At 49.6% G+C, this 26642-nt stretch overlaps 1 protein-coding gene and 1 pseudogene across 5 annotated transcripts in view; both read right to left on the bottom strand.

Annotated features, from left to right (window-relative positions):
* Window positions 1-24138, bottom strand: part of MFSD9 (major facilitator superfamily domain containing 9) — a 29250-nt gene extending 5112 nt beyond the window's left edge. Inside the window, exons 1-5 of one of the 5 annotated variants that reach the window (XM_054728269.1) lie at window positions 24135-24138; window positions 11011-11098; window positions 10004-10047; window positions 4576-4705; window positions 1155-1364 (exon numbers count right to left, since the gene is read on the bottom strand). In XM_054728269.1, the coding sequence (XP_054584244.1) occupies window positions 1155-1364; window positions 4576-4705; window positions 10004-10047; window positions 11011-11080 (454 nt within the window). In that variant the 5' untranslated portion in view covers window positions 11081-11098; window positions 24135-24138. Of the gene's footprint in view, window positions 1-1154; window positions 1365-4575; window positions 4706-10003; window positions 10048-11010; window positions 11124-12638; window positions 12701-16204; window positions 16429-24134 lie in introns of those variants that run through there. The other 4 variants (XM_054728267.1, XM_054728272.1, XM_054728268.1 and 1 more) reach the window with 4 other exon arrangements.
* A 613-nt stretch (window positions 24139-24751) lies between these two features.
* On the bottom strand, window positions 24752-26237 carry LOC103296836 (CMP-N-acetylneuraminate-beta-galactosamide-alpha-2,3-sialyltransferase 2-like; annotated as a pseudogene).
* Between the last annotated feature and the right edge of the window lie 405 nt (window positions 26238-26642).

Raw genomic sequence — 26642 nt, 5'->3', positions numbered from 1 at the left:
CAACTGGAGTTGGGGAAGTGGCAGCTGAATGCATTCCTCTCTGACTCAGGAAATGTTCGGGAAAACATTAAATGGCACTATCATTGAAAACTCCAAAACAGAACGCCATACTCTTGCTCGTTTATACACTCACGTCTGACTTCGAGTGAGCGCACGTATGTGCCTTCCTTTACATCGGAAGGTACCTGTTCATACAACCAGTCACGTGCTTAAAGCCATTTCATTTAGACTCACACTGATCCATCAGACCTCTCTTCCTGGCTGAGGTTACAGGTTACACTGCTGACAAAACCACACAGCATTCCCATGAGGACTGAGATCAGTAAGCCCCTGAACTTTGCTTCTCGGGGCTGACATCCCAACCCAGCAAGGAATTCATCACTCAGGCTGAAGTCTTCAAAATGAGTATCAAGGAAAGTAGAATATAATTAGATTTAGGACAACTGAACAGCATGAACCCTCTTGTTAATAAAGCTGTTTATCTAAGGGTTGGCCACGCACCAGTCTCTGGGCAAAGAGTTTCCTCCTCTCAGCTTTAAGCAGCTGGCCAGGCACCCACGGGGTTCCTGTCCGGCATGCATTCTTTTATTCATCAAATATCACTGAACATCGGCTACCATGCCTGTCCTCTCTGGGCAGTGAGCAAATACAGGCTCTTGTGGAGCTGACTCTCTAACTGTGTGTACTGGGGGAGGGAGAAAACATCAGTAATACAATTTCAGAAGCGCTATACACAAATACAGTTCTTTTAGACCACGTGATCAAAGAAAGCTTCTCTGAGGAAGCAAACATTTTACACGTGAGTGATGACAAGAAAGAGCCAGTGAAGAAACGTGCGGAGAACTCTGCAGGTGGAGGAGAGAGCACGTGGCAATGCCCTCGTGTGGGAGTAAGCCTGGTTTGTGCGAGGGCGACCAGGAAGCCAGTGTGGGGAGGCACGTGGAGGAAAGGGGGGAGGGCAGCGCTGCGAGGCTGGGAGAGGAGCCGTGCCTCAGCAGGAGGAGCCACGGGGGTCTGCACAGGGGTGGCACGTTTTTCATTTCTGAATAATGAACCTACCTAAGAAAAACCAATTATTACAAGGAGATAAAAGTAGGTAGATCAGTCAGTATGAATGAATAAGCCAGTCTTTTCATGATTAAATGGCAACTTACCAGCATTGAGAATGAAGACAGAGAAACAGACGAAGCATGTTAGACAAAATCCACCGTCTAGTTCACTGAGATAGCCACCGACCACGGGGCCCAAGATGAAGCCCACACTAGACGCTGCATTTAACTGTCCAATGACTAATGGCCGCTCCTTCTCTGGAACCAGGTCGGAAAGCATAGCCCTTGAAATGGAGAGTGTATGTTTAAAAATACCTGCAAGGAGACAAGTAACATGTTCTGTAACGTTTTCCACATTAAAAGCAGGGGCTTCACCTCTATCCCTATGGGGTTCCCTTCCATTTTCTTTGAACCTCTAAGGCCACATGTTCCCCGCCACCATGATGGACTCCTGGTTAGCCCACCATCCTGGCTGGCCACCTTGTCTCTGGCAACCAAGCTCCTGAATCCTCAGCTTCCCACCCACCTCCCATCAGGACATCCAGTGTCTCTAGTCATCTCTGTGATCCAAGTCCAATTCATGGTGGCTTCTATATAGAAAGTTATCCTTCATTATTCACAAACTCAGGGAACAAACCTTTTCTGCATGCCTACTATATGTCCAGCACGAACCCTGACCCTGAGGGTAATGCAAGGAACAGAAAGGCAGGAAAAAGACAAATAACCTGTCCTCACAGAGCCTCCACATCTCTGTAAGTTAAGTGCTATGGAGAGAAACAGAGCAGGGAAGAACGAAAGGGAGTAAAAACATAAAGATATGATGATACCACTGATTTTCTACTAGCAAGAGGCTTGTGAAACTGTTGACTATATAAATTGAAAGCTGTGATATGAATTTACTTCTACTGATGTATTTGACTTGTATGCACCCACACATTGAACAAACACACTCATAAACAGACTGATGTATTTGACTTGTATGCACCCACACATTGAACAAATTCTGATGACATAGGTTGCCCACTAATTTTATCAAGACACTAGAGGCCCGGTACATGAAATTCGTGCACGGGGAGGCAGAGGTCCCCTCAGCCCAGCCTGCACCCTCTCCAATCCGGGACCCCTCAGGGGATGTCTGACATCCCTCTCACAATCCGGGACCACTGGCTCCTAACTGCTCACCTGCCTGCCTGCCTGATTGCCCCTAACTGCCCCTTCTGTTAGCCTGGTCACCCAACTGCCGCCCTTGCCGGTCTGGTCACCCCCAACTGCCCTCCCCTCACAGGCTGATCGTCCCTTACTGCCCCCCCCCCGCCAGCCTGGTCGCCCCCAACTGTCCCCCCCACCAGCCTGGTCACCCCTTACTGCTCCCCACTGCTGGCCTGGTTGCCCCCAACTGCGTACCCCGGCCTGGTCACCTCTTACTGTCCCCTCTGCTGGCCTGGTCACCCCCAACTGCCCCCCTCTGCTGGCCTGGTCACCCCTCACTGCCCCCCTGCCAGCTTGGTCACACCCAACTGCCCCCCCTGCAGGCCTGATCGCCCCACACAGCCTGCTGTTCAGTGTTTGGTCGTCCCTCACTAACCCCCCTGCCGGCCTGGTCACCCCACGCAGCCTGCTGTTCAGTGTTTGGTCGTCCCTCACTAACCCCCCTGCCGGCCTGGCCACCTCTTACTGTCCTACCTGCTGGCCTGGTCACCCCACGCAGCCTGATGCTCAGGTGTTTGGTTGTCCCTCACTAACCCCCCTGGCAGCCTAGTCACCCATGCAGCCTGTTCGGGCGTCCGTTTGGTTGCAATGGTCGCTTAGGCTTTTATTATTATAGATAGTAGGTCCTACTAACAAATGCTGCTGGCAGGTCTGCCTGATGGCTCCTAACTGTGATGGGACACTGGTTTCCAGTGATCTCCCTGAAGGAAGCAGGTGCATATCACTACTCAAACCAGGTTGGTTGACATTAACATTATCATCCTCCACATAACTCTCTACACATTTTGTAACAAATATATAGGTGGTATTTACAGTGGGGAATTGTCACCCACCCCACCATTCTTGTGACTGTCTCTGTGAGTGCTGACTCTGACTAATATGTAGCTTGTAGGTGAATAGCATGTTTGTGTAAGAATCCTAGGAACTAACCTCAGAAGATGCAGACTCCGATCTCGCGTCATCCCAGTTCTGGGAGATTTGCTGACCTTCAACCATAGAACCAGATGACACAGACCCAGGATGACGAAGACCAGGACGATGCACACCAGGCCATCACGTGACCAGTTTCAAGGTCCTTATCGGGATGGACTGTGCTGGCCTGCACACAGAGAACTTTTCAACTCCTCCTCTAAAAAACTCTGCCTGCACTGAGATGTTACAATGGGTTTTGTGACAAGAGTTCCCTATCTTCTCAGGTGTCTGGCAGTTGAATAAACCACTTTCCTTTTTCACCAGCACGTCTCACAAGTTTGGCTTTCGTGGCAGCAAGTGGTCAAATCTTAGTTCCAGTTACACTATTTATCTCTCATCTGTTCCTTTTGAATTCTGAACAGCCTTACCATTAAATGGCGGAGTGTATTATGCTGTACAAGGACACACTGCCGCCCAAACCAAGAACATAAAATAACTGGGACACCAGGTGCATGTGAAACAGCTGTCAGCTGGACTTCGTGTGTGATAGTGGTGCTTGTTAGGATGACTGATCACGTTTAGAGCAAAGGCATTCATAAGCCATTTTCTTAAATAAACAACAACAAACAGCATGGGTTTTGGAGGGTGAACACAGAAGACTTGTCCATCAGAATGGCAGAACCTGTCAGTGCTCTCATGAGTAAGGTGAGAAAGAAACAGAAACTCAGGGCTCTAGTCACCAAAAAGGAAAAGAGGGAATTAAGAGTAACTACCTCCCCAGCATCTCAACACCCAGCATTCACAGGTAGTGTTTCAAAGAATGGAAAAATAATTTAATGATGGACGAAACAAAAGCTATTTCAAAAGTGGTAGAAACATTCAAGAGCAGTCTGGAACAAAACTAACCACTAAGCCACTACATCATAACCCTAGCATTCTCCCCCCCCCCCCCCCCCCCCTCCAGAGCAACAGCCAGCTTTACAGAAGGCGGCAGGAAAGCTATAGTGGTCAGGATCAATTTGAAATCAGAAAGCCCAACTTCAAAACTATAAGCTCGCTGAGGGACAGAATAGTAGTCACAGTGCTGGTCAAAGACACTGAACAAATTATCCTGATTGAGAGAGATCAACGGGAAGGAACGAGGCTCCGCTGCAGTAGGAGAGCTGTGCACTCTGACAGACACTGGGCACCGGTTTCGGCTCCATCACGCACGAGGTTTGAAGCCCTGGACAAGTCAGCAGAGCCTGACCGATGGTGGTGTTACAGTTCTAATTTGTATCGCCATTATGTCCTCTATACATAAGCTCTAATCAAAGGGGCACTGACAAGCAGGGACAGGTTTTCTCTATGCATATACATGTAAGTGACTTATTTGGAAGGAAAACACACAGGGGTAAGAACTCACCCACAGAGACTCTAGCGAGGACAAACAGGAACATGTTGGTAGATACTCCAAGAAGAAGATAACCCAGGGCACTGCAGAGAATGCATACCAGCAAGGAAAACCGTCTTCCAATCACATCACTCCAGCAGCCCTGAGGAAGCAGAAACACAGTTCTTTGATTCACCTTAAAATCACCGCCTTGGAAATGCCCCCAAATGCAAACCAGTGGGAGACAGCAGGGCACTGGGCTAAGGTCCTCAGGTGCTCAATTCCATTATGCCATTTGTCAGAGTGTTTTCTGTGGTCTTTCACAAGTTGAGTGGGAAATACAACATAGTTTTCTCTCTCTCTCTCTCTCTCTCTCTCTCTCTTTATTCTCTAAATCCTCACCCAAGGATATGTTTCACTGATTTTTTAGAGAGGGAGGGAGAGAGAGAGAGGGAGACAGAGAAACATCAATCATCTGCCTCCCATACAAGCCCTAAATGGGGACCAAACCTGCAACCTGCTGATTGGTTGCGTCCTGCACACCCCAGGGCTGGGGTTTGAACCTGCAACCCAGGTACATGCCCTTCATCAGGATTTGAACCCATGACCCTTCAGTGTGGGTGCTCTAACCGCCCAGACACACCAGCCAAGGCTCATTTTTATCTTCATTATCACTTTACACATCTCAACTCCTCAGTAGCAATATTCAGTTTAGAAATTTAGGAAATACTAAAAAAATAAAATGAGTATAAAAATGCTTCACAATCCCCAAATATACAAATGATATTTCTAACAAATATAGCATACTGTATTTTGTAACTTGCTTTTCCACTTAACAATAAATCTCGAACATTATTCCATGCCATTAAAAATTTGTCCCCCCCACACTTTGTTTTTTGCTTAAGAGTGTCTATTTTCTAACATCGTGACAACCATGGATTTTATCGTTAATTTTTTTGCCCTGTTAATCCTCACCTGAGGGTATTTTCCCACTGCTTTTCAGAGAGTGGAAGGGAGGGATTGCAAAGGGGGGTGGGGTGGGGGAACAGAGAGAGAAACGTCTATGTAAGAGGCACGACTGGTTGCTTCCCACACATGCGCTGACTAAGGGTGGGGAGCGAACGTGAAACCCAGGCATGTATCCTTGACTAGGAATCGAACCTGCAACCCTTTGGTATACGGGCGACACTTCAGCAACACAGGCCAGGGCTTATTAATTTTGTCAGCCCATATGATTTCCATGTACTGCAAAATGATTCCCACGATAAATTTAATTAACACCCATTATCTTAAATAGATAGAAATAAAAATGAAAAAATGTTTTTTCCTTGTGATGAGACCTTTTAGAATTTACTCATAACAACTTTCAAATACGTCATTCAGCAATGTTAACTACAGTCACTCACCATGCTGCACAGTACATCCCTTGTACTTACTTATAACTAAAGTTTGTACCTTTTGAACACCTTCACTCAATTTGCTCACCCCCCTGCCTTTGGTTATCCCAAATCTGATCTTTGTTAAAAATCTCATTCAGAAATGACTTTGTTTTTAGATTCAACATAGAAGGGAGATCATACAGTAGCTGTCTTCCTCAGTCTTACTTAGTTAGCAGAATGCCCTTAGGCCTATCCATGTGATTACAGATGGCAGGATTCCCCTCTTTACATGACCAACAGCATCCGCTGTGCATATACAGACATTTGCTTTATCCATTCATCTCTTGATGGACCAAAGCTGTTTCCATGTCTGGGCTGTTGTAAATATGGCTGCAGTGAACATGGGGGTGCAGGGATCTCTTCGACATAGTGATTTCATTTCCTTCGGATATGCAAATAGAATTGCTGGGTCATATACGTGTTCTATTTTTAATTTCTTGAGCAACCTCCATACGGTTCCCACAGTGGCTGCATCCATCTGCATTCCCACCAGCAGTGCACGAGGGTTTCCTTTTCCCCACATCCTCGCCATCATTTATCTTGTGCTTTAGGGGACAGCCATCCTGACAGGTGTGCAGAGACGCCTCATTGCAGTTTTGATTTGTATTTCCCTAATGATTAGTGATGTTGAACACCTTTACCATTTATTCAGATCCTTTGCCAACTTCTTAATTGGATTATTTCTTTTTCTGTTATTCACTTGTATAAGGTCTTTATATAGTTGAATATTAATCCTTATCAGATACATGGTTTGCAAATATTGTTTTTCCATTCGAGTGGCCTTTTCCATCATGATTGCTTCTTTTGCTGTGTAGAGGCTTTTAAGTTTGATATGGAGTCTGGGGGGTGGTGCGGGGAGGGTTACAGATAGCTCAGGAGCAAAGGGCCGCCTTCCAAGCTCATCCCTTCACTTCCCTGTGTTCCGTCTCCACAGCAACAGCTAACCCAAAACACACCTCCCTGTAGCTAGAGACCTGGCCTTCAGAGAGGCAACCAGAAGCCACTGGTGAGGCCTCTGAGAAGGTTCTTTAGAGCGGGGAGGGCACTGGCAGTCTGCTCTTCCTCCTTTCCTCTCCGGCTGAGGCTCTGCCCACCACACAAGAGGCTGAGCTGCTGCCTCGTAAGGAAGCTGGGCAAGACGATGCGCGCTGGTCTCCAGCAGCTCCTCAGACTCCTGCCAGCCTGGCAGCCAGCGGCACGTTTTCCTCTGTATACGCTGGAGTGCCGTGCAGACAGACAGACATGCTGGAGTGCCGTGCAGACAGACAGACACGCTGGAGTGCCGTGCAGACAGACACGCCGGGAGTGCCGTGCAGACAGACACGCCGGGAGTGCCGTGCGGACAGACACGCCGGGAGTGCCGTGCAGACAGACAGACACGCCGGGAGTGCCGTGCGGACAGACACGCCGGGAGTGCCGTGCAGACAGACACGCCGGGAGTGCCCTGCGGACAGACACGCCGGGAGTGCCGTGCAGACAGACACGCCGGGAGTGCCGTGCAGACAGACACGCCGGGAGTGCCCTGCGGACAGACACGCCGGGAGTGCCCTGCGGACAGACACGTCGGGAGTGTCGTGCCAGACAGACACGTCGGGAGTGCCGTGCAGACAGACACGCAGGAGGTGCCGTGCAGACACACACGCCTGACTGAGGAGCCCAGCCCGGCTACAGCGCTGCCACACTGAGCCGGTTTAGATCCCGAGGTTCTGGGCGAGGCTTTGTGTGTAAGAAGCGTCAGAGTAAAATCACTGAACACTCAGAGCCACAAAGCACTGCCCGAGAAAGGTCAAGGGCAGGGCTCCGGCCACGTGGCCTGGCACTGGCTGGAAGGGGGTCCACAGCCTCCTGCTTCTTCACCCCTCAGGCTGCTCAATGAGCCCCCCACCCTCGCCAAGGAGCCGCCACACCGACACCGACACCGAGCCTGCCTCTCCGCCTTGCCAGCAGCAGCCACCTCTGTTCCTGCCCTTCCCCCGCTTTTATATTTATGTTTACATTTTTCTAAAAAAACACACAAAAGATCTTTTTACAGAGGACATATGTGTTTATAAAAAATTTAAGGGTAAATATTCTAAAATGCTGTCAACGTTTTCCCTAGTTCTCATTTCAGTGGATTTAGAATTCTCCACACTGCCCTCCTGTGTTCACAGGCAGTGCTGGGATCTGGCAGGTACGCCAGGGCCCTGGCTCGGCGTCTGGATGCAACCTGAACTCTTACCATTCCACGTGCCACAGACATCACCCAGGTGGCAGGTCACGGGCCCTGCTTCTCTATCTGTAATTAGGAATGATAATAGCATCGGCCTTGGGGAGTCTCTGCCCTCCACCCTGGCCCGGTGCTTTAGGTGAAATCAGTCGTTAAAGCCGCAGGACCTCCAGAGACGTGGCTGAGCAGCTAGGATGAGGGCTGAAGGCAACCAAGCGCTCAGCACAGGGTCTGACACGGAGTAAGTACTTAATAGACGCTAGTCATTTTTATTAAAATAGATATATTAAAATTACTAGTCAAATCTGACACATAATTTTCTTCATAAGGACTTCTTTTTAAAATTAAAATGTTTCTAAAAACTTATTAAAGATTTATAAAAGCACTGGTTGACAAGAAAATGTTTACTTGGTATTTCACGTGAATGATTTCTAAGGAGTTTCTCCATAGACATCACAGCTAGAAGGTTTATGAAATGTGCTTTGTAAGCGCAAATATGGTAAAGCAAAGGCTTACTTGAAAAAGAGGGTTGGACCAGCGCTGTGTCACCAACGGCTCCCACTCGCCAGTGCTCCTTCACTCGGACCAGCGGAGCCCGGCAGGGGCACCGGCTGCTTCCCGCTCACTCCCACCCCCACCGGAGGCTAGCACACACTAGCAAGCATCTGGGCAGTGAGTTTCCAAAGAGAAAGAAAAGCCGTTTACTACGCTTATGCAAGTTCTTTCACAGGCACCCTGCTGCCCTACAAGCAAGCGCACCGTCTGCTGTGCAACCGGAGGCTGGTTATCTGTTTACTTTTTGGCTCTTTAAGGCCAAGACTTTTAGGGAGAAAAGAACCCAGGCTTAAAGTCTGGGTACAAGATGAGGTCACTCTGTCAAATTCTTCACGTTTGAGAGCCTTCATTTCCTCCTGTGTAATAAAGGGAGATAAATACTTTGCTGGGTCATTGTAAAGGTTAAATGAGAATAAAATTATTATTGTTATACAAATTTAATCTATGAAAGACTTGAAAATAAGATAACCAGGGAGTAGCTATTTATTTACCAAAGAACCATTACAAAATCTGACCAAATTTCTTCTCTCTTTTGAAACACATTTTATGTGTAAGCCGCTCTTGGGAAGCACAGTCCCATACTCCGTGTTCACTAACCAAGGTCCCAGCTGATCAGTCCGTGGACTAGCCTGGCAGTTTTGCCTGGCCTTCCTGGACCACTGCACACCCAGGCTAAGGCCAGAGCGGCAGCGTGCAGGTCAGAAAGGAGAAGGGGAGGCTCAGCTAAGAATTCCGAATTTCAAACAACGGGTGGCCCAGTGGGAGTGACAGTGCAGCTCTGGCTACTTCCACCCCACCTGTAGGCAGACAGCACCCCTCCACATGGCTCCTGTCCGCACACTTCAGTTTTAGAATTAATAAACCACGTAGTCCAAGATGCACAACTTCAAACAGAACCCTAGAAACATGGCTGGATTTGATTATTGTCCATTAATTGAAACAAATGCTAAACTTGGTAATAACCACTCTCTTTCCCAGTCAAAGGTCAGCAGGGAATCATGGGAAGGACATGGCACAGTTAAAAGTGGGCTCTCGTTCTGATTCAATGTGCTCCTTCCAGAAGCCATCGACTCTGGCACACCGCGGTCCAACGAGGAAGGGAGGTGACTGAAGGAACCTTCTGATCTACCGCAGGGATCTCCCAACAGCTGCACACCCACTTTTGGAAGCCCCAGCCCCGACTCTGCAGCCACCGCGCTGGGCAGACTCAGAGGGCATGAGCCTGCTTGCCAGCCGCGTTGCCGGATGGAAGGTAACTTACCACGGGTGTGCTAGACAAGAGCTGCAAGATGCCATAGGAGGAGCCTGCAAAACATCAACACCAAGAGCGAGATCAGCCGACCCTCGCAGAACTGGACAATGGGTAACGATGCACAGAAATTAACAGAAAAACATCAGGAAAAAAGATCCTTTCAAAAAAGAACACCTCCCCCCCCCCCGCCGCCACAATTTTTTTCAATTGGAAGAGTGCAAGTAATCTAATTAGTAATAAAAGGTCTTCAAAATAAAATGAAAGTAAGCAGAGAGAGACTACAGGCAAGTTCCCTTAGGACCCTGAGACAGTCCTTCCTCCGTGTGAGGTCCCCGGAGACGAAGCAGAGCCGAGGGGAGCAGAGCCGAACCTGGCAGTCTACCACGTCTTCAGCTGTTAACAGCAGCACGTGCACACGCATCTGTTTTCTCAAGGTGCTTTCATTTTATAAAGAGCTTACAAAGTCCGTGGAGTGCTTTGGCCTCCATTATATCACATAACATGTCTCGTTAATAACCCCTGTGCTGCGGCTGGTCCAGAATAATTCCAGATACCCTGTCTGAGGGAATACGACCTGGCATGGGCCAGGGCTTACTGAATACCGCGTCCAAAACTGTCCCCAAACACCTGCTTACTGAGCGTGTGAATGATCAGGGACTAGAAGCCTTGGTTTGTCATTAGTCAGCACAGTCCAAAGCCCTCTATTCCCGCCTCTCTGGAGCGTCAGTGACGCCTGGCTGGAGACCGGCGCACAGGTGGGAACCCTCACAGCACTCGAGCGTGCTGGTGCTGGTGCAGGAAGTTTGCATCTGATTTGGGAAGGCTTGCCCCACCCCCCCTTTCTGCATGTCTCAAAGCTTCTCAGAACATAGGAGGTCTAGGAAAAGATGAATGAATATTCTGAGAATTCACTTCATAGAATGGGTAGCATTTAGCTAGGAGGCTGACTTGCTTTCAGGTACTCAGCCCGGGGAGGTAAGGCGCCGCGCTCTGAAACGTGCAGTGCATTCACTCACCTGCTATCCCAGCAACGGTGGGACTTGCTCCCAGAGACTTGACGTGAAGGCTCAATAAAGGCACCACCATGCTGACACCAAACAAATCCTGAACGACAGAGCACTGGTTACCGCTGGTGAGAAACAAGTCCCGGTGTGTACAGTGGCCATCCTACCCAGACGCTCATGTCCCAAACAGGACCGCTACCTAACACTGAGCAAATGAGACATCCTAAGTGCATTCCCCAGGCCAGTGATGGGCAACCTTTTGAGCTCGGTGTTTCAAACTTCGCCAAAAAACTGAGCGTAACTCGGGTAGTGTGTCCCTTTGAGGAAAAAACATTATTTCGCGATATTTATAGTTTCAATAGCATAAATGTTTCATCCTCGGCATGCGGCCGCCTCAGCGGCCGCGTGTCACCAGAAATGGCACTGACACGCGTGTCAGAGGTTCGCCATCACGGCCCTGTGCTATACTCATGAGCTCCCAGTTATCAAGGATCCAAATACAATGTGCTGTAGCAAGAGGCCACCTGCAAATGTGCGGGCCACCCTGACCTAGAACCCATGTTCACTTCAGCGTCTCTGTAACTGACCTTTAATATTCGAGAAGGATGTGCTACCAGAAGTCCCTCCAATGAGAAAACAAAACCATTTTTGTGAGCAATAAAGCGAGAAAGGAGGTAGGGGTGATGTGTGTTTCTGGACAAAGCAGCACCTACTTAATGACACGCATTTCCTCCTGCAGCTGGGGAAGGTAACTGACCTGTGGCTTACAGCCTAACAAGGTAATGCTGAAAAGGAAGTCGCAGTGAAGCAAGAGGCCGGTGTGTTAACGCAAGGCCACACTGCAGCTACGTCACAGACAGTGCGTGCGCTCCGGGATCAGACAGACGGTTCTCAGCTCCCGTCCTCCACTTACTAAGAAGCCTGTGTCCTTGGGAAGTTATCTAACACTGCCAAGCATCGCTGCTGTCACCTGCCTGGCAGAAGCACGATGCACATTAAGAGACAGCGGCTGAGAAAAGCTGACACACAATACAGGCTCAAACATTTTCTCTTCAGTTCTGAGAATAACTATTGATCCTTCTTTTTTTTAACAGATTGTTAATTTTTCCTTTAAATGTCATTCTCATTCCGACTTCACTTGGTTACTTGCTACAACTGATTTAGGAGAAAACACACACATAGCACACACAGTGTCTTTTATAGTCAACCTGAATATCTTTTCTTGTAATCCTAAACAGAAATACTTGAAAAAGTTGTGTGTGTTTTTTCAGCCAATAATTCATCTCTCGTTCCCTGCCTCTCTTGGTAGCGGTACATTCATCTAATTGTAGAGACATAAACTTCCCAATACACTTTTCAGTGGTTTCCCCATGGTTACAGCTTTAGATAGTCATATAAATATAATATCCAGTGACCTGAAATAGCTCATAAACCTACACTTCCAGACTATGGCGCACTATTTTGGTTTTAAGATTACAGTGGTGCTCCCTTATCCTCGGGGGATGCGCCCCAAGAGGGCATGAAACCAGAGTGTTATGTTCTCCTATCCATGCATTCCTACGATCAAGTTTAATTTCTAAATTAGGCCCAGTAAGGGATGAACAACAGTAACTAATAGAGCAGAACAACGATAACAATACATTGTAACAAAGGGGATGTGACGCTGTCTCTCTGTGAACACCGGACTGCTGTGCCCACCCTCCTTCCTGTGCTGCTGAGGGGTTGTAAATGCCTGTGTGAGGGATGAAGTGAGGCGGACGCAGGCATTGTGACCTAGCACTGGGCTGCTGTGACAGTGACCCGAACACAAGCACTGTGTCATCCTGATACCCGAGAAGGCTACCAAGTGACTAACGGAAAGTGCAGTGTCCAGCGTGGACGCACAGGACAATGGGACGCTTCCGGCCAGGCCTGGACGGAGAGGGGCACGGGGGATTTTAAACGGCGTGCAACTTACGTCTGGATTTCCCCACTTACATTTTTTGGACCAATGTTGACCACAGGTAACTGAAATCATGGAAAACAAAGCTACCAGTAAGGGGACACTAATGCACTTAAAATTTCTTTTGAGTCCGAGCCAACTTTTGGGGGGCTTTACTGTCAGCTTTGTCCCATCAGCCTACTGATGTTTTCTATCATTTAAAAGACTCAAAATACATTTTCTGGATCTTTAAAACAAGGAAACTCAACTATCCAATAAGATATGTTATCCAAAAACAATTCCCAGTACTGTTTGTATTTAATATTGGAATGGTTATTCTAAATAAGGGCTGGGAGAGAAATATTTCAGTAGGTAGGCCAACATCTATGGAAGATAGATATAAAAACAGACTCATAAGCAATATGGTGATTAGTATTATTTTAGTACTTTGTGAGCCTGAAAAATATTATCTTTTCCCAAGGAGGCTGGCTATAGCTCCTTCCTCTGAGGAAGTTCTGCTCTAAAATTGTCTTCTAGTTTAACAGAAGAGGGAACTTCAAAGTTGGGACCTGAAACCCAGGTGAGAGGGGCCATTTAACGCTTCCACAGAACATCTACCTCTCAGCGCAAACTGATGAGTACATTACAGCGTTTTGGAATCTTGTAAAAATGAATTCTCACCTGACTAAAGGTGATGAAATGAAATACAAATCTCCCACGCACCTGGAGGGAAGAAGAGACTGAAATCGTAGGTCCTAGCAGCAGCTCAGCGTGCTGACCACGAAGGACCTCCTCCCCTCAGACTTCCTCTCTACACCAGCTAAAACCTCGCGGCCGGAGAGCTGGAAACAGAACTTTGGCGCAAGTGAATTCTTTAACTTGTTCATTTCCTCTCCCAATTGTAAATCATTTTCCCAAAAGTCTTAGGGGTCTTCTCATCTCTGTATTAAAAACCATAACTAAGATATGTATAATATTCCTTAGCTGTTACCTAACACAGCCATTAGGTGCTTCAAGTTGCATATGTTTTGTTAACAAAACTTTCCATTTTAAAAATCCCAACTTTTAACTTTGGGGAAATCTTACATTTCCCCCTGAAGATATAGAGACCTGATGATTCTCTTGCGTTAATTATTAAAATTAAACTTTTATATCAGGTCGGCCAGATTAGGCTCGCCATGCGGACAGCATATGAGGAGCTCTGATTGCAAATCTGAATCCCACGGCCCACCATCAGGAATAATCTCAAACTATGTTGAATTCTAAGTCATGTTGGTTTCCAAAATTCTCTGAATTCCAGTGTGGACTTTCTAGATGAGGGTCCAAATCCTGTCCACCTGGCAGAACAGATCGGCATGCCACCTGAGGTAAGGTAGCATCAGCTTGGGGCCCCCATCTTCTACCAGAAGGTGGATGGCGGCCAACCCCCTTTCCAAATTTGAAGAACCACTCACACTCAATGGTTTTGGATTTTGGGTGACTGGATTGGTAGGAGGAAGAGGAACCTGCATCCTCAGTCTCAACTAAGAAAGAAACTGGGCCCTAACCGGTTTGGCTCAGTGGATAGAGCGTCGGCCTGCGGACTGAAGGGTCCAGGTTCGATTCCGGAAAAGGGCATGTACCTTGGTTGTGGGCACATCCCCAGTAGGGGGTGTGCAGGAGGCAGCTGATCGATGTTTCTCTCTCATCGATGTTTCTAACTGTCTATCCCTCTCTCTTCCTCTCTGTAAAAAAATCAATAAATTTAAAAAGAAAGAAAGAAAGAAAGAAAGAAAGAAAGAAAGAAAGAAAGAAAGAAACTGGGTCAGAAGAAGTGCCAGGCTCTGAACTCAAGGGCATTAAGCCTGGGGGTGGCTGCAATCTTAGTGGGAGGCTGGGATCCCTCGGAAAAGCTGCCCTCCCTGACCGGCTCTCAGTTCTGTGCTTGGAACAATATGGGAAATATGCTTTCATTGTCTTCACAGCTATGAATTCAACATTCAGCCTTTCGGGGCTGTTGTACACCTTGCACTGGTGAGGGGAGGTGGACTGCCTCCCAGGCCCTCAGCCAGCTAAGTGTGACTCCGGTCCTAACTCCAGCGAGGCGCCCTTTTGTTGTCAAGAAAATCCTACCGGGTCTCTGTCCCCGGCTGGATCAGCTCACACCTGAACCAGGTCTAAACTTGGAAACAGGAGTGAAAGGTGGATGTGGGCAGATAGGGTCCACAATCTACCAGCACGAGCTTCCTGGTGAGGAGGGAAGTCCTCCCAGGCACAGGCTGTATGGATGGTAAAGGGAGCGCCCCACACCTAACAGCAGGAATCCAGAAATCCCAGAATAATAAAGGAGAGGGTGGATGAATGAATTTACCTCACCACATACTCGGCTTCCTAAGCTTTCCTTTAGACGGGAAATTGTTAACTGTCCTATTAAACCTGAACACACACACACATTATGACAAAGCCCTGCACCCCACAGCATATAAGCAGTTTGTCGAGGGAGAAGTGTATAGTTCACTGGGACTTGCATTTTTAAACATTCCAGTGTACCAGGAACCCCAATGAAAATGTGCCTAGTGGGGTCATCAACAGCAACTCCCCCGACCTGGACCTGTGTGTTCCGAAGGCAGCCACTGCTCAGCGGGGCTCTGCCGAGCTTGCCCAGGAGCCTGCTCTCACCTGGCACGCCTTGCACCTGCCGTGTCAACTAACACCTGGGATCAACCTCTCTGGAGGCTCGGGAGCTGAGCCATCAGGGTGGGACCAGGCCCGGTGAAGGCTCCAGGGCCAGCAGTGTGGGGCCAAGAACAGAATGAAGGGGGTGACGGGGCCACAGGAGGCTCGATTGGCAGGGAGGCACCACCAGGTGGATCTAGGTTCGCAGCTGGCTGAGCTTGCCGGCAGGCAGTCGGGCGGAGCAGGAACAGTAATTAAGCCGGTAGGGAAGGTCACCAGGGACGTGCCTACCAAGGGCAGGTATCACCGGTGGGACCTGCCCCAGGGTGACCTTTTCCTCTCCGGGCATATCGCTGGTCAGAGGTGAGGACTCCCTGACCTTTCATGTCGCGGGTCATAGGTTCAGACCACTTCCCCGACCCTTCCTCCCCCTGGCATGTGGCCACTCAGTAAAATAAACTTTGTGTGAGTGCTTATGTTTGAATCTTGGCTCTGCATGTTTTCTTAGCCCAATCTCCAAGACAGGGGCCTAACACCGGGTGCCCTCTGAGGTTAACCCAACCACCGGGGCTTCACGAACAAGCACCCTAACGAGGTTAGCAGGCTGCACGGGCGCCAGCCCCGACTCACCAGGAAGCCCACCAGGTAGAGACAGCGCAGCAAGAGGGGGGCTCGCAACGCACCAGGGCCGGGGGCCCCCGCCTCGGCCCCTGTCCTGGGCTCCGGCCGCTCGGCCTCGGTGTTCCCTGGGCCTTCCTGTGGGCGAGCCCAGGACGCGGAGGCCCCCAGGTCCATGCGGACAGGAACAGGGGCGTGGACGCCCGCCGAAGCCCCGCGAGCACGGAGCTCAAAGCCCCGCCCCGCCCCGCTCAGCCCCGCCCCCAGCGGACGCGGACGCGGACGCAGACGCGGCGTGCGCCTGCGCAGAGAGGCGCTGCAGGCCGGGCTCAGCCCGAGGGCGTGGTTGGCCCCAGGCAGGCTGGAGGGGGACTCCTCCCCTCCCCGTGCGCTAAGGCCCCTGAGGGTCGCGCCAGCTTGTGAGATGGTATTGATGATGCTGTTTCCTCCCATCGTTCGGAGGGTGGGAGGGAGTTGTGATAAGCTCCAGCTCAGAGTATGGGGTTGTCAATGAGAGAGTGTCCAAACTTGCAGAAAAGTTTTACAGGAGTTTGAGTCCAATTTTGAGGACACACCTAGAAGCAAAATCTCAATGGATTTGAGAAAAAGCCCTGCCAAATGGCAAAAATTGCAGTTTATTTTGTACATTAGAATCAAAGGAGATGTAAGGAAGGGGCATGAAATCCACTGGTGGTGGATTAAGGAAGCCAGGGGAAGGGCGGGTCTCTAGGATTGGATAAAAAGTGCATTGGAGAGATAGACTCCAGTTAGGAATTTACGATCTGATCATCCAGTGTGGTTACTTTTGGTCGAGCTTGTCAGGCCTGCCATGCTTTTGTAATTTCCACACCTGGGGTAGATGCCTTGAAGGGGGATGCTAGTGTTCTTTAAGACCTATCAAAACCACCGACTGTGGTTACTCAAGAAACAGCTGGGGTAAACGCTCAGCGTGCTCCAGGGAGCAGGCAGTCACTAAATGACCAGGGAGGACACTGCTGACACCAAAATACTTGAAAGATTCTCCTAATATATAATCAGTAGAGGCCTTGGAGGTCTTTCGGCCTCTGGGGAAGTTCCTTACAGCCAGTTGACCGAGAAGGAAATTCTTGAGTCTGGTGTACAAATCGATCTGCATAATATTCTCGTCACTTAATGTCACTAGTTTGACATAGGGGTGACTCTGAAGGATAGAGATGAAGGAAAATCTTACCATTGGTTGGAACTCCAAGTGGTATTTTGGTTGTTCACTTTGTCTGGAGTGAGAGGTGGCCAAAAATAAATTACATTATTCATGGCCAGTACCTAACAGTCTATATGTAACACACTTGGAAGATTAATGCCAAAAAAGTCTGGAGAAGAGATGTGGATGGATGTCTCAAAGGGGCGCAGGATGGCCTGGCTGGTGTGGCCCAGTGGTTGAGCATGGACCCATGAACCAAAAAGTGATGGTTCGATTCCTGTCAGGGCATATGCCTGGATTATAGGCTTGATCCCCAGTAGGGGGCATACAGGAAGCAGCTGATCAAATGATTCTCTCATCATTGGTGCTTTTCTTTCTCGCTCTCCCTCTCACTAAAATCAATAAAAGCATATCCTACCTAATAAAAGAGTAATATGCACATTAACCATCACTCTGCTATACCCACAAGCCACACCACCAGCCAATCAGAGTGAGTGTGCAAATTAATCCCAACCAAGATGGCTGCGGCCACAGAGAGCAGGAGGGAGGCTTGGGTTTCCCTGGCAATAGAGGAAGCCAAGCTTTCCGCACACCCTGGCCAGCCGAGGCCTCCACTCAAGGGTACAAAGTTTCAATTATAGAAGGTAAATAAATTCCAACAGAAATGGCAGGAGCCACTGAGCTGGAAGAGCAGGAGGCTAGGGTTGCCCCGGGCGATGGAGGAAGCCAAGCTTCTGCAGCCCTAGCCGGCTCAGGCCTTCACTCCAGGCTACAAAGTTTCAATTGTAGAAGATACATAAATTCCAATAGAAATGGCTGCCGCCACAGAGTGAACAGGAGGCTTGGCTCCGCTCCAGGCTACAAAGTTTCAATTGTAGAAGATAAATAAATTCCAGATACCAGAGCCTCTGCTTGGGTCGCCAGGGGGCGTGGCTGGCTTGTAAACCACCACAGGCCCCTCGTCTAGGCCGCCCCACACCCCAAGAGAACCCCCACCCTGATCCGGGACACCCTTCAGGGAAAACCAGCTGGCCCCCACCCATGCACCAGGCCTCTATCCTATCTAATAAAAGAATAATATGCAGATTGACCATCACTCCAACACACAAGATGGCTGCTCCCATATGGTCAAAGATCCTGCCCCCATGTGGACACAAGATGGCCACCACAAGATGGTCAGCAGGGGAGGGCAGTTGGGAGGGATCAGGCCTGCAAGGGAGGGCAGTTGTGGGCGATCAGGCAAGCAGGGGAGGGCAGTTGGGAGGCACCAGGCCTGCAAGGGATGGCAGTTGAGAGGGACCAGGCCTGCAAGGGAGGGCAGTTAGGGGTGACCAGGTCAGCAGAGGAGGGAAGTTGGGGGCAAACAGGCTGGCAGGGGAGCAGTTAGACATCAATCAGGCTGGCATGGGAATGGTTAGGGGGTGATCAGGCTGGCAGGCAGAAGTGGTTAGGGGCAATCAGGAAGACAGGCAGGCAAGTAGTTGGGAGCCAGCAGTCCTGGATTGTGAGAAGGATGTCCGACTGCCCGTTTAGGCTGGGATCGGGCCTAAACAGGCAGTCAGACATCCCTCGAGGGGTCCCAGATTGGAGAGGGTGCAGGCTGGGCTGAGGGACAACCCCCCCCCATTCACGAATTTCGTGCACCAGGCCTCTAGTATACACACACACACACACATACATATGTGTATATGTGTGTGTGTGTGTGTGTGTGTGTGTGTGTGTGTATATACATATACATATATACACATATATATATATATATATAAAAGGACACAGGATGTAGAAGTTACTTTTGTCTCCTGGGAATGTTTGCCAATAGGTATCTACTGCAGAGGAGGCTCTTAATAATCAGGTGGACAAAATGATGTGCTCTTTGGATATCCCCACCCACATCAGAGTTTCTTCAATGGTTCCATGAACAAAATAGCTGTGGCGGCAGAGATGACGGCTATACATGGACCCAACAGCATGGCCTTACTTTTATCAATGATACACCTTAATTTCTAATCTACCAACAGCAGAGACCAACATTTAGTTCCTGCTTCACCATTCTCTGGGGAAGCAACTTAATGGGAGGTTATTATGGAAGAGGCAGATTCATCCTTACTAGAATAAATAAATATTCTGCATATATATTTGCCTTCTCTATTCCTAATATTTCTGACAAAATCATTCAAGGACTCACAAAATAACTGACCTACCCCTATGGCATTTGAACAGCATTGCTTCTGATTAATGTACTCATTTCACTGCAAAGGAAATAAAGCAATGAGATCATCCTTATTGAATTAACTGATCTTATCACATCACACATCACCCAGAAGAGGCTGGTTTAGTTAAATGGAGAAATGACTTACTGCAGGCTCAGTTACAGTGCTAAAAGGGAGACAACACCCTAAAACAATAGAGTTCTGTCTTAAAGCATGTGGCATATTCTTTGAATTAGAGACCATTATATGGTTCTGTCTCCCTCATGTCCAGGAGATATAATTTGGGAATCAAACAGTAAAAGTGGTAGTGGATTCTCTCACTATTATACCTAACTAGAGGCCAGGTGCATGAAATTCGTGCACTGGTAGGGTCCCTAGGCCTGGCTGGCGATCAGGGCTGATCAGGGCCTCCCCTGGCTGCTGCTGCTGGCTGGGGCCTTCCTTCATTCCACACTACCCCCTGGTGGTCAGTGCATGTCATAGTGTGCGATCGAACTCTCAGTCTCCTGGTTGAACTCCCGAGGGGACACTTTGCATACTAGCCTTATATATACATAGATAACTCTTTTATAGAACACTAGAGGCCCAACGCACAAAATTCATGCAAGGGATTTGGCCCTTGCAGCCCCAGCTTCGTCCGGAAGGTTGTCCAGATGGTCATTCCGTTGTTCGGCCATCTGGTCTAATTAGCATAGTACGCTTTTATTATTATAGACTTGCTTCCCATTTTGGTAATGTTGACCTCTCATCTTGAGGACTTTAATCCCAAGAAAGGTTCTATTGAATTAAAAGATGTTTTAATGTTATATTTTAGATGTTTTTGTTTTGTGTATCCCCTAGCTACTTATTGTAATTATTGGTTTTGCTCCTTTGTCTTTTAAGTGTCTGATTCACTGTGTTTACCATATACTAGAGGCCCAGTGCACGAATTCGTGCACTGGTGGGGTCTGTCCGGCCCGGCCCCAATCGGGGCGGATCAGGGCTGGGCCTATCGGGAGGAGGAGATGGCGGGAGGTTGGCCAGCTGGCCCGCCCTGATAGGGCCCGATCAGGGCTGGGCCGGCTGGGGGGAGGGGCTGTAGGAGGTTGGCTGGCCAGCCCCGCCCCCTATTGGGGTGGGGGGCAACCAGGGGTGGGGCTGGTGGGGGGGGAGGGGCTGTGGGCCAATCAGGGTGGGGTGGGGCAGGCTGATCAGGGGCGGAGCCAGGGGGAAGGGCCACGAGGGGTTGGCTGGCTGGCCCCACCCCCCATCGGGCAGGTTCACTGGCCGCAGTGGGCATCATAGTGACCAGTTGTTCTGGTCGTTCCAGTGTCCGGTCACTGGCTTTTTGTATGTATAGATAGATTTGCCTTTACTGGTGAAGTTTTTCTTTTCTCATATTTTCTTTTTTCTTTCTTTCATGATTCCATTTATATGAAATGCCCAGAATAGATAAACCCATAAAGATAGAAAGTGGTTTTCTGAGGCTGGTGGAGACAGAGTGATTCCTAATGGGCAGTGGGTTTCTATTTGGGATAATAAAAATGTTCTGAAAGTAGATATTGTGATGGTTGCACAACTCTGTGAATATACTAAAAACCATTGAATTGTATATTTTCAAAGGATGAATTGTACAGTAAGTGAAAATCTTAGTAAAACTGTTATAAAAATTAATCAACAAAAGTCTCCAAACAGAAAAATGAGTCAAATAAATGAACAGCCAATTCACATAAGAAGAAATACAAGAGGTGGATATACTCTCTCTCTATATATAAAAAAGTTCAACCTCACTAAAAGTCAGATCAATGTAAATAAGCACAAAATACCACTTCCAGTACCAGCCTGGAAAAAACTGAAAAGATGGCCAGTTTTCATTGATTGTAGCCAAGGCATGTCCCCAATGAGCAGGAACAGAAAATGGTACACTCTGTCTGGATGGCAGCCTGCCAGTACTGAAGCAGATATTTAATGCATTCATTGGTTGGATAAAAAGTAACCTTTGGATGTGAGTGATCTGAGGGCCCATGGTACAGATACTATGTTTTCCCAAACTGACGGGTATTTCACCAGCTGTAAGGAAATTGTGAGTCCTGGTAAAGAACTGTGCCAAGAGAAAATCCAGCCTTAGTAATAATAAGCTCCACCAAGCTAAGCACTCAGGGAAGGCTACTGGCCAGAGAAATTCTGGACTCACTCTTGCCAAAGGGCAGTGGCAGATGGCAAGAACACCACCAACAGAGTTATTCCAGTCATGAAGGGAATTACTGGAATAGCTGCTGTGGGAAATCTACCTTCAAAGCCTGATGATACCTGTTGCGTGGATGTGGAGCAAACGGAATTGTCTCATATATTCTCTTATTTCTGGTTATGACCTTTTCTGCTGAAAACTCTGAGCATGTTTTTGTAAAGCCAGTTTAGTGGTGACGAACTCCTTGAGTTTTGCTTATCTGAGGAACTCTTTATCTCTCCTTCAGTTCTGAATAGAGTATTCTAGGTTGTAGGTTCCTTTCTTTCAGCACTTTAAGTATAACCTGCCACTCCCTTTTAGCCTATAAAGTTTCTGTAGAGAAATCAACTGAAAGCCTTATGGGGTTTCCTTTGTTTCTGACTAGAAGTTTTTCTCTTGCTCCCTTCAAGACTGTCTCTTTAACTTTTGCCATTTTAATTGCAATATGTCTTGGTTTGAGTCTTATTGGATTCCTCTTGTTTGGAATTCTCTGTGCATCCTGGACCTGGGTTTTCTTCCCCAGGTTGGGAAAGTTTTCAATCATTATTTCTTCAATTAAACTGTCTACCCCAGCCCCTTTTGTTCTCTCTCTCTCTCTCTCTCTCTCTTTTTTTTTCTGGAATGCCTATAATGTGAATGTTAGTTTTTTTATGCTGTCCAAGCAGTCTCTTGAACTGCCCTCATTTTCATTATTATTCATTTACCTTTTTGAGTGATTTCCACTACTCTGTCTTCCAGGTTGCTAATCTGTTCTTCTGTATAATCTAATCTGCTATTGACTGCTTCTAGTTTATTTTTCATTTCAGTTATTATATTTTTTTTACCTCTAATTGATTCTTTTTTTAGTGTTTTCATAAAGACAGTAAAGAAAAACACATTTTTAAATAAGAAAACAAGATACAATATTCAGATGATGTATTATAGAATTGTACCCCTGAAACATATATATTTTTATTAACCAGTGTCACCCCAATAAATTCAATAAAAAAGAAAATAAAAAACTATTGCAGAAAGGAGATCTGGGCTGGACCTACCTCTTTTGGAATGGGTAGGGATTTATTAATGTTTTAAACAAAACAAAAAGGAACAAAAAAAGAAATAATTGTTTTGTTCAGTACTGTTTGGCATAACTGTATTGTTTTTTCATGCTTTAAACACTCAGAACAGCCACTTCAGGAAGCATTGAGATGAGACCAGCAAGAATGGCTACTGGTGCCTTGGCTCGTTAATATTTGGGGGGAGGCTCTGAGAGGCAATCCACCAAAGGCCCCCCAAATCCACCCCATTTTTCATTCCCTCTACTTTTGCAATGAGGAAGAAACAGACTCAAACTAAATTCTCAATATATTACATTTGGGGGGGGGGGGCGTGCCAAGTGCCCCAGCAGGAGCTACACCAACGGCCAGAGGCTGCTTGGTACCAGCTCACTAAGAAAAAGGGTGGTATTCGTTGTCCCTGCTGGACAGTGAGGTCCTTTTAGTGGTTTGGAAACATCACAGAAGCTCTTTTCCTTCCTAAACTTCCCCAACCTTGAAGGGTAATTACATTCAGCAGCTTCCTGTAGGGACCTAGCTGGGTTTAGTCCATGCAAGTAGCTTCCAGTTTTAATCCCTGGTTGTTGGCTTCCTAGCCTATTCCAGAGCTGGAAATGGAAAGTTACTTAGAACAGGAGGCAGGATGGGGGGGGGGGGGGGGGGTAAGGGGACTCCTGCAGGGAGGAGACATGCAGAAGTGCAAGTGACTCCTCCTGAGCGAGGTGCCCAGCTATTTCGATGGCCAGCCTAGAATTTTTAAAGAATCTTTGTTGGTCAGCCATACCTGGTAGCTTCAGGTTAACCAAATTATGTGCCCAAAGCAAATTTCACTCCCAAGAAAGATTTCCTACTTCTCTTTGTGGTGATGGTGCTGGGCTCCCCATCGCCAGTCTTATGGCTCCCTATACCAAAGGTGTGTGTGTGTGTGTGTGTGTGTGTGTGTGTGTGAGAGAGAGAGAGAGAGAGAGAGAGAGAGAGAGAACAAGTAAAGCAGTAGTGCCCCAATCAATCCCAGGGCAAGTTTTGATTTTTTTCCCCCAGAACAAGTAGCCTGGCGCCGGCTCTCAGGAGAGACCCTTCAGGTTGTGGTGAAGGGTAGGGCCAAGCGTACATGTGAGTGAGAAGCCCTTGACCCTTGCTGTGAGGGGCTTCCTTGTCCCACCCGCTTCCTTATGTTCCAGTTAGGCCCTGGGCGGTTCTGCCCCCAACAAGGGGTGCACACAGCGCGGCTTCCGGTGAGACGCTCAGTGCTCTGGTCAGGGCGGCCAAAGGAGGGCGCGGGAGGAGGGAATCTCTGGTGGGTGACACTCACCCATCTCGGCCTCACCCATAGAGAAGCGGGGGCCTGCCATTCTGTCGGAGCAGGAGCAGTGTGGCGGGGCTCTGGCTCCTGGACACGGCCGGGACCACCCAGGCCACCTGAGGCCACGCGGGAGCGGCGGGCGGGAAGCCGAGCCGCAGCGCCCCCAGGCCTCCGTTTCCTTCGGGGTGTGCCCGGCGGGGTCGGCCCGGCCACTGTAGCAGCTGCGGCTGGGTCCGGAAGCACTTCTTCGGGCCAGACGCCACCTCCACGCCTTACAAAGCAGGAAACGAAGCCGACCCTCGAGAGCTTGCCTCTGAAGGCCATTGACTGCAGGAGACAGGCCCGCAGCCGGAAGTTGACTCAAGGAGCTGAGTGGCATGATTGGTTGAGAGAAACATAGGCTCCGCCCGTCTGCAGCGTTGATTGGTGCCAGGCCCCAGAGTCTTGTGATTGGCAGGAAACGTCGGCGCCGGCTTGGCCGCAGCGTGGTTAGTCCAGGCTGCGCTGACGTCGCGGGGATTGCAGCCAGCCCCCGGCCCGGCTGGCCGGCGTCGTGCACGCAGGTCTCCACCCGGAGGGACTGTTCTCCCAGGAGTGGTGCCAGTTGCCCCAGCGGTCGGCCCACTTCACCCCACCACACAGGCTGCCCAGCGGAAGGGGACTGCGTGGCGCTGGGCGCACCTGCCGTGGATGCACCTGAAGAAGGCCAGGTTGTAGGTCTGGACCCTTTCTTTGTCCACTGGAAGGAAGGACTTCACGGGGCATGGGGGGGGGGGGGTCTGCCCCGTGGGCAGAGCGCTGGCGATTGCGGCAGGTCCAGGGCTCGGAGGGCACCAGCGCAAAGCTGACGTCGGAGGGCAGGTTCTTGGCACTCGCAGGGTACGTGAGGTGGTGGGTGGTTCGGCTGCCAACATCTGCCCAAAGCCCACAGTTGGCGCTGATTCATCCCCGGGATAAAGCTGTGCTCGTCCAGTCTGGCCACAGTTCCCCACCTCGGCCAGCGCCCGCACTGCTGGCCGGCCCCAAACGGTGGTGGCTCCTCGCCTGGTACCGTCTGCAACAGCTTCGGCACCTCGTTGGTGTTGTGTGACTTGAACTGGGGCTGCAACGCCGTGCACCACCTCTGGACATCAGGGGGCAGATCCAAGTTCTCTCGCCTCCGGACAGGGGAGATGTCGCTTTCCAGGCAGCTGCCATCCCCACAGGAAGCGCTGGCCTCGCCCACACAGCGGCAGCCGGCACAGGTCTTGCCAGCGAGCCCCTCCTTGCGGAGGCGCTGTAGGCCAGCGTATCGGGGCACCAGCTTCACCCCAAGGGCCCCGAGTTCAAGCAGGGCAGAGTGGCCACGCTGTGGTGAGAGTAGGGGAAGAGCAGTGACCCGAACACCAGCAGGAAGGCCAGGGAGAGGAACCACACCCGCAGGGCGCGCTTCACGGATCCAAGCCCTGGGAGGCTGGACCACCAGCCCCGTGGGCAGCCGGTGTCACCGTGGCCACTCCTCTCCCAGCCCACTGGCGGGCTAGCCGCAGCTAGCCTGCCTGTCTGACCCTGGGTGCCAAAGGCATACGGGCATGTGCTGCAGAGGGGACAGGGGCAGGAGTCGATGCCACGTCCTCTCTCGAGGTAAGGAGAAAGCACGTGGGCAGGAGCGGCTCCCCACTTGGGCCCCTGCTTATGGCTTCATTGGGTCTCTCCATCACTGGCGGGGCCACAGGTGCTGTGCCTCTCCCACTGCTCTGGCAAGGGGTAGGTCAGTACGTTCTAGCCTTCTAGTCCATTGGGGTTGCTGGCGGCCAGCTCTGGGAGCCCCCCTCTTTGGCAGGTTGAAATGGTCCAGACGGGAGTAGTCCAGGGTCCTTGTGGTCCATGAGCAGAGGTGTAGGCAGCCCCTCCTCTCCTGCAGAGGGAAACCCTTGAACCCCAATCACAACATTGGACACATTGGCTTCAAGCAGCCTTGCTTCCATGCAAGAGGGGCCCAACCCCTCTGCCAGGGGAGGGGAACCAGGCCCCAGCCCTGAGAGAAGAAACCAGGACGCTCTGTGAGTGTTACAAAACTGCTGCAGAGACCAAGATACTCCTTACCTGAGGTTCTGCCCTTCCGCTGCCCATCGAGGTACAGGTCCCTCTGGCCTTCGTCACAGCCTCACCTGCAGTCTCATGAGGGGCTGCAGAGCTGCTGCTGCAGTGCAGTCCTCTGGGGCCCGGGCACCGCTGCTGGGTCAGCAGAGTATGTGCCAAGGTCCCTGCCCTGGCCCAGGCCTCCTTCCTGGTGCTGCTGGCCCAGATTCAGAGGCTGCCCTGCCCATCCCCACCCCAGAGGCCAGGGGTCCTTCGGTTTTGCTGTTAGCTCCTCAAGCAGCAATCCCTTGATAAGCTCCCTCACTTTCAGGGGCCTGGCTGCTTCAAAAGGACCTGCAGGCCATGTCCCTGCTCCTGCCACAGCCTCCACCAGTGCAGAAAGCCAGGGCCACTGCCCCCACCCAATTGGTTCTTCAGCTTATATTTAAATTTTTT

The sequence above is a fragment of the Eptesicus fuscus genome, chromosome 16 (genome assembly GCF_027574615.1).
Source record: "Eptesicus fuscus isolate TK198812 chromosome 16, DD_ASM_mEF_20220401, whole genome shotgun sequence".
NCBI lineage: Eukaryota > Metazoa > Chordata > Mammalia > Chiroptera > Vespertilionidae > Eptesicus > Eptesicus fuscus.
Note: the sequence above shows the minus strand (reverse complement) of the source record. Positions and strands in the feature narration are given on the sequence as shown.